The 12,134-nt window shown below is 37.7% G+C and overlaps 1 protein-coding gene across 1 annotated transcript in view; it reads left to right on the top strand.

Annotated features, from left to right (window-relative positions):
• Positions 1-7,424: 7,424 nt before the first annotated feature.
• Positions 7,425-12,134, top strand: part of RC3H2 (ring finger and CCCH-type domains 2) — a 63,526-nt gene continuing 58,816 nt past the window's right edge. Inside the window, exons 1-2 of the mRNA XM_011965488.1 lie at positions 7,425-7,751; positions 11,685-11,802. Coding sequence (XP_011820878.1) covers positions 7,521-7,751; positions 11,685-11,802 — 349 coding nt within the window. The 5' untranslated portion in view covers positions 7,425-7,520. The remainder of the gene's footprint in view (positions 7,752-11,684; positions 11,803-12,134) is intronic.

Genomic DNA, 12,134 nt, shown 5'->3' with positions numbered 1-12,134 from the left:
GCCTGGTCCCCGGCGGTCGGGCGGGAGACCACTCTCAGCCCTGGGGCCTGTGAGCTGTCGCCCCTGGTGCCTCGAGGGTTGGGAACTGAGGGCCGCATCTGACACTCGGACGGAACCCGGGCCCTGCGGAGGCCCCTCTCTCTGGTAGGGCTTTTTCGATGCGGAGCGACTGGCTCAAATGGCCACCTTCCTTCGACACTGGCTGAGCGGACGCCTCTGACCCCTAAGGAACCCACCCAAGCAGAGGCCCGGCTTCACTCTCCCTTTCCTACACCAGTTAGTAAGGGGGTTTGCAAGAGGTCCTCGAAAGCAAGTCCTCTCCTAGCTTTTCAGATTTCTACCCTGGGGCTTCCCGAGACCCTAGCGTAGGGGATGGTGGAGGCGATCTGAGTGGTAAATAGGAACCCCGGCCAAACAATGCCTTGGGAGGGCTTAACCTCCCTCGATGGGGATGGCCGGACCTGAGTGGTTGCACAGGGGTTGTGGCTAGGAGCAATGGCATGAAACACAGCCAGGGAATTCTGCTATGGCTTTCTTCTTTACCTCTCTGATTTTTCCTTCTTGGTGTAGCCTCTTGAGGAGACTCTTCCACCATCTTAGAAGAATGGTAGAAAGCATCTTTGTTTCTCAGAGAAGCAGCTGTACTTTTTTCTATCCTTAGCTTTCAGGATGGGAGAAGATAAGGGTAGCTGTCATTTCCATCCTTCAAATAACAAGGCAACAGTTTAAGATACCGGCGGATACATCCTTCACACCAAAATTGACTCAAGTAATCACTGGCATAAAGTAAATCTAATCCAGTGATTTATTTATATTTTCATAACCCTTGGGTTCCCTTTTTAATTCGTCCTCTCCCCTTACCCAGGGCCTTTCTTTTTTTTTCATTTCTACTCTCCCCCTACCCGTTGTGGGTGGGTGACTTTGTATCCCAAATAAAGTGCTTTAAGTAATCTTTTTTCCAATTTTGTATTGGTCAAACTTTAAGTTCCAATAGGAACTTTTGGTTAACCTGAGAAAGCTAATGTTGCTACACCACAGTGGTAAAATGTCACTCAAAAGCAAAGAAACAAATGTTAGCCGGTGCAGCGTTTTAATGGTTAAACATACAAACTTAGTTAAACACTTTTTACAATATTAAGAATATTAATAGATTCTTCTTTTTAAAACACCTTTTATCTGTCTAAAAAGCTATACCACTGTTCTAGCTTCACAAGCCTTTCTTACGTTGTTTACTTTCACGTTCAATTTTTGAAGAAGTAGAGGTCATTACATTCTGTTAAAGGAAAAACAATGTAAATACTGTTTTTCAGTATTGGCATTTTCGTTGATTTGGAGATTCATGTTTTCAAAATTTTAGAGTTTGGAAAATTGCTAGAGGACAGAATGTAAAACATATATTCTAGTTACGTTTAGGAAAAGCAGATGTTATAATTCAAACAGGCACTTGTTCTGTGAGGATTTAATTACACTCGTGTTCATTAGTGGATCCTTTGAGTTACCCCGATCTGTTATTTCTGTTGTGGCAACCTGACATGTAAGAAGACTTATGTCCTTTGTTCATATATTTTTGTTAAATCATACTCTGCTTTTGTGATTTGCTGTCTTCCACTTTGAAGAAACCAAAAAATTCCATTTTGGCAAAGCATTCTTCTTTACACTCAGGATTTTATATTCAAAAATTGAACTTCTACATTGTTTGCAATAACTAAGAACGCTAAAAAAAAAAAAAAACTTTATAACAAGGTTGTAGTAAGTACTTATTGTTTAGTTTGGACTGTGTTGGAGTTTCACTTTTTAGTGATGGGAAAAGGAAGCATGGGTAAAATAAAGCTAGCTGAAAATTAAAAATAAATTCGTGTTTTGCATCCAGTCTCATGAATGTTATGATCAGCGTTTTCTCATTTTACTAAAGCTTTAAGTGTGTGAGTTTTACCTCAATTTCTTGATAAAAGTTAGTTTTGAGTATTACTTTGTAATCTTAAATATTCTAGAGTTGCACTGTCCAGTACTAGCCAGTGGCCACATGTGACAGTTAAGGATTTGAAATGTGGCTAGTGTGAATTGAGATGTGCTGTAGGTGTAAAATACCAGATTTCAAAGACAGTAGCAAAATTGTTTTAATATCTCAATTTTAATATTGACAACATGTTGAAATGATATTTTGTATAAACTGGGATAAATAAAATGTATTACTAAAAATAATTTTACCTATTTTCTTTTAACTTTTTTTTTTTTTTTTTTTTGAGACACAGTCTCTCTCTGTCACCCAGGCTGGAGTGCAGTGGCACCATCTGGGTTCACTGCAACCTCCACTGCAGGTTTAAGCAATTCTTGCGCCTCAGCCTCCTGAGTAGTTGAGATTACAGGAAGGCACCACTACGCCAGGCTAGTTTCTGTATTTTTTAATAGAGATGGGGTTTTGCTATGTTGGCCAAGCGAGCCTAGAACTCCTGACATCAAGTGATCCACCCACCTCCGACCTTGGCCTTCCAAAGTGCTGGGATCACAGGTGTGAGCCAGCTCACCTGGCCTTTTTTAACCTTTTTTAATGTGACTACCAGAAAATTAAAAATTACTTGGATTATAATGGCTCACATATTTCTGTTGGACATTACTGTTGTAGATCAGCATTACTCTTCCAAGAAATATATTGGAATAAAAGTAGATGTATAAAAATCCAAAACTTCCAGATAGATTATCCTGCTACAATCAGAATAATTAAAGAGCTAAGGACTTTGGTAATATGAAGGATGAAGTTATCCATTGGCTATTATTTGATAGGCAGAAGTAAGTTCTATCTCAAAAAAAAGTATTTTTCTAGTCATCACTAATATTAGTTATATTTGTTAAAATAGAAAGATGGCTCATGCCTGTAATCTCATCACTTTGGAAGGCAGAGGTGGGTGAATCATCTGAGGTCGGGAGTTCAAGACCAGCCTGACCAACATGGATAAACCCCATCTCTACTAAAATTACAAAAAATTAGCCGGGCTTGGTGGTGCATGCCTGTAATCCCAGCTACTCGGGAGGCTGAGGCAGGAGAATCACTTGAACCTGGGAGGCAGACGTTGCAGTGAGCCGAGATCCCGCCATTGCACTCCAGCCTAGGCAACGAGAGTGAAACTCCGTCTCAAAAACAAACAAAAAAAAGAAGTTATCTCATTACTGCCCTATTAGAATGCATTGAGGCCAGGCGCAGTGGCTCACGCCTGTAGTCCCAGGACTTTGGGAGGACAAGGTGGGTGGATCACGAGGTCAGGACTTTGAGACCAGCCTGACCAACAGGTGAAACCCCGTCTCTACTAAAAATACAAAAATTAGCCAGGCATGGTGGTGTGCACCTGTAATCCCAGTTACTCAGGAGGCTGAGGCAGGAGAATCACATGAAACCGGGAGGCGGAGGTTGCAGTGAGCCAAGATCGCACCACTGCCCTCTAGCCTGGGCAACAGAATGAAAAAAAAAAAAAAAGAAGAATGCATTGGAAGTTATATCTAATAGTTATTTTAAAACTGAGTTCAACCCCATAGTGTATTTAAGAAGTAAAATTTGAGTCATATATACTTCACATGTTAACAGCAAAGTCACATATTATAGCAGTCTTTTAAATTGCAATTCAATTCCTTTTTCTCCAATGCAGAGTTTCTAGCTTACAAGTTGTTTCCATTGGTGTTTTGGTTTTTACTTGTCTATTAGCTTGAGATCCAAATTGTACTTATGCTTTAAATATCATTTTATAAGAACAAAACTAATTATTTTTAAGTTTTCTAAACTGGGAAGTACTGTGACAGTCCATTTCAGTAGCTTATATTCCTCACATGGGTTAACTAGAATGAAAACAATGATTGTTTTAATTAGAAGAACTAAGCCCTAATGTTTACATTTTTATTAAGAGAATTATAAAATGCTCTATACATATATGACAATTAAAGAAGCATAAACTTTATTCTGGCATTTTAAAATCAGATGCTGTAGACCTGAACTGGCTGCATAATATGGTGGACTAATAAGAGAAAATGAAAGTATTTAGCTGGCTCTTATTAAAGCAGTTTGTAATTTGAATCATGTAAGAGGTGCCTATTATGCTTCCTGTTTTGTGTGTCAGCACTCATAGCAAGGAACTTGCAGTCTGGAAAATTATTTGAGGGAAAAACTGTTTATGGTCCCACCTTTAATTTGGCATTTCTCACTCCTATGCTTTATTTTGTTACCCTTCTTCAGTTTTTGTAACTGGTAACTAAAATTAGTTTATACAAATAATTAGAATGTTTTTCTTAAGGAATCACTTTAGGTATCTTGAGTTGTAGGCCTTTTAATCCATTTTATCTCAGTTCGAAATGTTTTGATTATTTGGGAAGAATACTTCAGTAGTAACTATAAATATTCGTAGCAATTTAGACTTACATAGACTCAAATGAGTTGCATAAAATGTATTAGTATAGGTCTAGAAGTTTTGCAAATTAATATATAGTCTTTGTGCTCCATGGTTCATTTATATGCTTTTTAAATTATAAAGACCATAGAATATTTACCATTTTTGGTAGTTACAAAAATATTTTCTAGGTAAACATTTGCCAAGTGCCTGTTTTGAAGGAATGAAGTTTCTTCTGTGTTTCAGGTGAAATTTTATATTGTATTTATCTTAATTAAGGAATCTAGGATTTACTGATAATATCACTGAAGAAAAACATTTTTAGAAAAAGCATTTCTTATATCTGATCGGGTAAGGGAAGTTTAGTTCATAATTTACTATCAGAAAGTTATACTCTGACACAGAGAAGAAAATTTGGTAGAGTTATTGCCAAAATTTTGGCAGTGTTTTTTCTTTATATCTTAAAGGTATTAATTCAATTTGTGGTAGAAATTAAACTTCTCAGCATTAATTATGTTAAAACCTCTGATGTTTCTATGCCTAAACACACTAAGGACTATTGTAATATAAAACTATTAAGTGTGCTCTGGTATAGTTTGAAGCAGTTTAAAACTATGTAGTAGGTGACAATATGAAAGATAGCTTTTTTCTGTTTAGTTGAAACTCCCCCCCAACCCCCCACTTACGTGCTTTAATATAAAGCATTTGAGAAAGGCCTTGGAAAACTAAGGAAAAGGTATTTGCTCTTATTTTGTACTACCAGGTGGCCTGTGACACCCTAAACCACAGAATTAACATTTCCAAACAGGTGGCCATTATGAAAAACTACATGCAGTGTCCTGTTTTCATAAATATTTAATCAGTTCAAGTTATTAACTAAATTAGGTCTTTCAGTAGATTTAAGATGAAATTCATTCTTCCTCAAAGACCTCTAATTGTATAACTCTGCAAACCAGAAAACTGCATGTTAAAAATGTTCAGTAGTTTTAGGGAGTGATATATTCACCTGCTCAGTGCTCATCTCTAAAGTTGGAAGGAAACTAATTGGTTTTTAGATTGATGGCATTAATAGATGTGGTAATTTGAGGATGAAAGTTGTAAAATAAATTATAACTTGGAAGATTTGGTTACTTTAAAGATAAGATTTTAGATAATTTGCGTTAGAGCTGTTTGAGAAAGTTTATATGCGGGTGCTTTTTTACATAGCAAGCTCTGTAATTCATTTTTACCAAGTTTTTTTTTTTTTAATCTTGGTTTTTGTGAATATAAAAGCACAGGTCCAGGCACGGTGGCTCATGCCTGCAATCCCAGCACTTTGGGAGGCTGAGGCAGCCAGACACATGAGGTCAGGAGTTCAAGACCAGCCTGGCCAACATGGTGAAACTCCTTCTCTACGAAAATTAGCCAGGCATGATGGCAGGTGCCATCCCAGCTACTTGGGATGCCAAGGCGGGACAATCACTTGAACCCAGGAGGCAAAGGTTGCAGTGAGCCGAGATCGCGCCATTGCACTCCAGTCTGGGTGACAGAGCAAGACTGTCTCAAAAAAAAAAAAAAAAACAAAAAAAGAAACACAATAAAGGCTAATAGAATTTTTTTGTATGTTGGCATAATGGAAAATAGTTTCAGTTATATATTTTTTCTCTCCTGAATGTGACTACATTTTTAAACATCTAATTTCTTTGGAACCAATATATTTGGGTTGGTAAACATTCCTGTGAAATAAAGTATTGGTTGTTTAATTGCCCTAAATACCTAGATTTCTTGTTCACCAGAGAGCTTTTGTCAGACTTATATAAGTCTTGAATTGGAAGATAAAGAAAATCTAGGAAGTTTAGTGTGTTCAAATTAGTGTTGTTTTGCTACTAAATCTTTTACTTTACTAAAATTGTGGATTTTTTTTTTTTTGAGACAAAGTTTCGCTCTTGTTGAACAGGCTGGAGTGCAGTGGCGTGATCTTGGCTCACTGCAACCTCCACCTTCCAGATTCAAGTAATTCTCCTGCCTCAGCCTCCCTAGTAGCTGGGATTACAGGCATGTGCCACCACACGTGGCTAATTTTGTATTTTTAGTAGAGATCGGGTTTATCCATGTTAGTTAGTCTGGTCCCGAGCTCCTGACCTCAGGTGATCCTCCCGCCTTGGCCTCCCACAGTGCTGCGATTATAGGTGTGAGCCACCATGCCCGGCAGGAATATTTTGATCTTAGAAACAAGAAAAATTCTCTCACTGTTTTTTTTCACATGTGCCTTTTCAGTTTTTAATCATGCCTATATACCTTTTTAGAATAATGTTTTTTCTTCTACGTCTTCCTCATTGGACTTTACAGTTTTGGTTATGTATATCAATCACTAAATAATATAGTTTTGTCAGAAGTATTGTAATGAACAATACAAGATTTTTAAGACAATTTTTTTGTTGGTTTTACTTTGGCACTCTATGTTGTGGTCAGCATTATTCTTTCATTTATGAACCAACAGCTCTCTTAATCATCTCTCACTCATCACAGTCTTCTCTTATATGTTGATTTTCAGTACCTCATTTTGCTTCCTAGCCAAGTCTTGTCAGAGATTTCCTCTTTAAGGTGGCAAGGCTGTTTTCTTCACACTTGAGTCTCTACAATATTATTTGGATGAGTAGTTTCCAAAGTTCACTAACTCCTGGCCGTACCTTATTATGTTTTGGGGTACTGGGTATCCAAGGGAAACACTTAAAAAACAAAACAACAAAACAAACACCCCAGCGGTCCAAAGTAATTTGTGTTCCTAAAGATGGAATATGGAAAGTTAATTTGCTTGTTTGATGTGGTCATTGAGAAAAAAACATAAAAGCTTTGATGATTATTATGTAAGCAACCAATATAAATACAGTTTAGTTGAAAGGAACACTATTAAGGTATTGTTTCCATGCAGAATTTCAGAAATTTAATTAATTCAGTAAATAGGTTTTTTTAAAAATACATCCAAATGTTATAAAATTATTCAGAAGTATTTTAGGTCTGCAGCTATTGGTTGACTTAAGCAATTAACTCTTGAAAGGTGAATGATGAATATGTGGTTAATTCATACTTTTGTCCATTTCTAGCTTACAAAACACTACACAGCAAAATAATGATCTGCTAGACTGCTAACCCGAGCGTCCAGCTTCCACAATGCCTGTGCAGGCAGCTCAATGGACAGAATTTCTGTCCTGTCCAATCTGCTATAATGAATTTGATGAGAATGTGCACAAACCCATCAGTTTAGGTTGTTCACACACTGTTTGCAAGACCTGCTTGAATAAACTTCATCGAAAAGCTTGTCCTTTTGACCAGACTGCCATCAACACAGATATTGATGTACTTCCTGTCAACTTTGCACTTCTCCAGTTAGTTGGAGCCCAGGTAAGCGTTCAAGATTTTACTATATGTTGGTGCAAAAGTAATCGCTGTTTTTGCCATTATTTTAATGGCTTGTCCAGCCTGCAGGCCACATGCGGCCCAGGACATCTTTGAATGCAGCCCAACACAAATTCATAAACTTTTAAAACATTGTGAGATTTTTTGTGATTTATTTTTATTTTTATTTTTTTAGCTCATCAGCTATCGTTAGTGTATCTTATGTGGCCTTTTTTTTTTTTTTTTTGAAACAGAGTCTCTCTCTGTGTCCCAGGCTGGAGTGCAGTGGCGTAATCTGGGCTCACTGCAATTCCCACCTCCCGGGTTCAAGTGATTCTCCTGCTTCAGCCTCCCAAGTAGCTGGGACTACAGGCACGCACCAACATACCCAGCTAATTTTTTTTGTATTTTTAGTGGAGACAGGGTTTCACTATATTGGCCAGGCTGATCTGGAACTCCTGACCTTAGGTGATCCACCCACCTCGGCCTCCCAGTGTGCTAGGATTACAGGCATGAGCCACTGCACCCGGCCATCTTACGTGGCTTTAATGGCAAAAACTGCAGTTACTTTTGCAGCAACCTAATAATTTGTTACATGAAATAGTTATTGAACTTTGTTCAGTAATAGGTATAAAGTATGTTTAGTGATCATTAAGGTGTAAAAAATAAATCTCAATGTACCTGATTTTCATGATTGTATTCTGCGAAAGATTTTCTTTAGATAATGTCATATCCTTATACAAACCATAGATTATATTATAGTTACATATTTCTTTAATTCTGTGGCTAAAATTTATGTATGTAAGTGATTTTGGTGGATAAGAAACATTTTTATGTAAGTGTACATATTTGTTCACTAGGTGATATGAAAAGAAATGTAATCAAAGCTTTGACCAGAAACAGGTTTTTCTGTTGTCGTTGTTACTCTTTTTTACTTCACTTAACTTTTTGTATAATAGTGCAAATGAGAAAATAAGGTCTATGTAGGGATGTTTATATGGAAAACCAAAAACCAATGTGTCAGTAATAAATTCTGCATGATTTCTTATGACCATGTGCTATATCAAGCTTGTCTGACTTTCAGGCTGCATGCAGCCCAGGACAGCTTTGAATGTGGCCCAACACAAATTCGTAAACTTTCTTTTTTTTTAAGCTCATCAGCTATTGTTAGTGTTAGTGTATCTTATGTGTGGCCCAAGACAGTTCTTCCAGTGTGGCCCACAGAAGCCAGAAGATACCTCTGAGCTATGTGATGCCTGAGTCGAACATTAGGGAAAAAAAAAAAGAACATATGCTATAGAATTCGTGTTTGTAATTATTTTATTGAATCAAAGCAAGACTCTAGATTTGAAATAACTTCTATTTAATGAGGGTCTACTTTACATTAGGTTTGACAGTAAGTATTCAGCATTTATTATTACTAATTCTTACCATAGCTTTTCAGGTGGTTATTATCCCCATTTTACAGGTTACGAAGAAGATGAAATTCTATACATCATGTACTACATATTAAAGCCAAAAAGGAATTATTTTTCTGATTTGATAGAAAATCCAATAAACCAAAATACTTCATTCATTCCCTTAGTATCTTGAATTTGAAGTCCTCCTTGTAAAGCACAAAATCTCTTTTCAGTGTTTATAATCAAGTTACACACCATGAAATCAAGGTGCATCTACAATTGATAGTATATCTTAATTTAATTGGCAATATATTTTTGTTAATGGAGTATAAAATAATGTCTCTTGCAAACAATAACATTTTAGATTTGATAAAATATAAACTTTTTGTCAGAATACTAGCTAACCACGAGACCCAGTGGCTTACGCCTGTAATCTCAGCACTTTGGGAGGCTGAGGTGGGCAGGCCGCTTGAGGCCAGGAGTTCGAGACTAGCCTGGGCAACATGGTGAAACCCCATCTCTACAAAAAATACAAAAATTAGTCAGGCGTGGTGGTGTGTGACTGTAGTCCCAGCTACTTGGGAGGCTGAGATGGTGAGATGGGAGGTTCATTTGAGCCCAGGAGGTTAAGGCTGCAGAGAGCCAAAGATCATGCCACTGCACTCCAGCCTGGGTGATCGGAGTGAGACCCTATCTCAAAAAAAATGCGGAAAAACTAGCTACCATTTATTTAGCATTTGCTATAGGTCAGCGGGTACTGTGTTAATATCATTTGTAAATGTTATCTCCGTTGGTCCTTAAATTGCTTACAGGTCTTTACAATGTGACTTCTGTTACCTCTTCTACTACTGTTCTTATTCTGCTTAAGCTACACTGGCTTCTTAGCCAGTTCTCAGATATACCAAGTATATTGCCACCTGATGGCTTTTATAGTGACTGTTACCTTTGCCTAGAATGTTCAGTCTCTCTCCATTTTCTTTTTTTTTTTTTGAGATGGACTCTCACTGTCATCTAGGTTGGAGTGCAGTGGCCCAATCTCAGCTCATTGCATCCTCCACTTTCCAGGTTCAAGTGATTCTCCTGCTTCAGCCTCCCGAGTAGCTGGGATTACAGGTGCGCGCCACCATGCCCAGCTAACTGTTGTATTTTTAGTAGAGATGGGGTCTCACCATGTTGGCCAGGCTGGTCTCGAACTCCTGACCTCAAGTGATCTGCCTACCTTGGCCTCCCAAAATGCTGGGATTATTGGCATGAGCAACCATGCCTAGCCTCTCTCTTCACATTCTTTTTTCACATCTCACAGTTTTCAAGGAGCCAATCCTGACCACCCTAATTAAAATTGTAACCCCTCGCTAGTATTTCCAGTCCCCCTTATGTTTACTCTATAGTTTCACCTCTTGAAACACTACATATTTATTTATTATGTTTTTAATTTATTGATTGGCTGCCTCTTCTACTGTCCACTAGAATGTGAGCTCCACAAGGGCAAAACATTTTGTCTGTTTTGCTCATTGATATATCCCTGGTACCTATAACTGTGCCCAGTGCATGGTAAGCTCTCCATAAATATAAATATTTGTTGAATTATATTGCACTTTCGTAGTGACACTACAAAATACAGATTTTCCATCTTCATTTTGCAGATATGGAAATTATGACTTGGAGCAATTAAGTAATTTACTCAAGGTCATTCATAGAAGTAGCAGAGCTGCAATTTTTACCCAAGTTTTGACCTTTGAATGGAAACACTCTATCTTATAATGCTTATCTTAAGTAAATAATATAGTGAAAAGGTGATAAGTGCTATGGGGGGAAAAGAAAAAACAACTCTGCCTTTTTTCTCCACTCTTTAATTTTGAAATTCTTTCAGACTTACAAAAAAGTTGCAAGAGATACTATTTAGAGAACTTGTATAACTTTCCGCAGCTTAACCTAGTGTTAACATCCAACACCAAGAAATTAGCATTGATACAATACTGTTAACTTTCTGCTTCTTTTCTTTCTTCATTAATCCACACAGGTCCTGCTATTAAGTATGTTATTTTTTGTTGTTGCTGCTGCTGTTGTTATTTTGAGATGGAGTCTCGCTCTGTCACCCAGATTGGAGTGCACAGTGCAATCTTAGCTCACTCCAACCTCAGCCTCCTGGGTTCAAGAGATTCTCCTGCCTCAGCCTCCTGAGTAGCTAGGATTACAGGCATCCACCACCACACCTGTGTAATTTTTGTAGTTTTTAGTAGAGATGGAATTTCACCATGTTGGCCAGGCTGGTCTCCAACTCCTGACTTCAGTTAATCTGCCTCCTTGGCCTCCCAAAGCGCTGAGATTACAGGCCTGAGCCACCATGACTGGCCTCATTTTTGGTTTATAGAAAGCAGTTTGGCTAGGTGTTTGACTTTAATTTTACTTAAATGACTTTCATGTAGTATCTATGCGTTATAATTTTATACTCACCAAGATTATTACCAAGTACATAAATAATAGTTGCATGAACTGAATGAATATTTCTGCAATACTTCTTTTTTTTTTTTTTTTTAAGGTACCAGATCATCAGTCAATTAAGTTAAGTAATCTAGGTGAGAATAAACACTATGAGGTTGCAAAGAAATGCGTTGAGGATTTGGCACTCTACTTAAAACCACTAAGTGGAGGTAAAGGTAAGTTCATAAAATGCGTTTTTACTGATAAGTAGGGCTTGGTAGTACATTTACCTGGAATGACTTGATGTGGATACCCTATTAAATTGTGGAAAAGGAGTTTGCTTGAGAAATGCCTTGAAAAATGTATAGATTGAGAAAATTACCTTGTCCTATTTTCTGAAAATAACCAATATTGTCATTAAGAATTCAAGCTGGGGCCGGGTGCAGTGGCCCATGCCTGTAATCCCAGCACTTTGGGAGGCTTAGGTGGGCGGATCACAAGGTCAGGAGATCGAGACCATCCTGGCTAACACGGTGAAACCCCATCTCTACTAAAAATACAAAAAATT

Source organism: Mandrillus leucophaeus, unplaced genomic scaffold (assembly GCF_000951045.1).
Source record: "Mandrillus leucophaeus isolate KB7577 unplaced genomic scaffold, Mleu.le_1.0 Scaffold729, whole genome shotgun sequence".
NCBI classification, from domain to species: Eukaryota; Metazoa; Chordata; class Mammalia; order Primates; family Cercopithecidae; genus Mandrillus; species Mandrillus leucophaeus.
The sequence above is the reverse complement of the archived record's forward strand: the minus strand, read 5'-3'. Positions and strand labels throughout refer to the sequence as shown.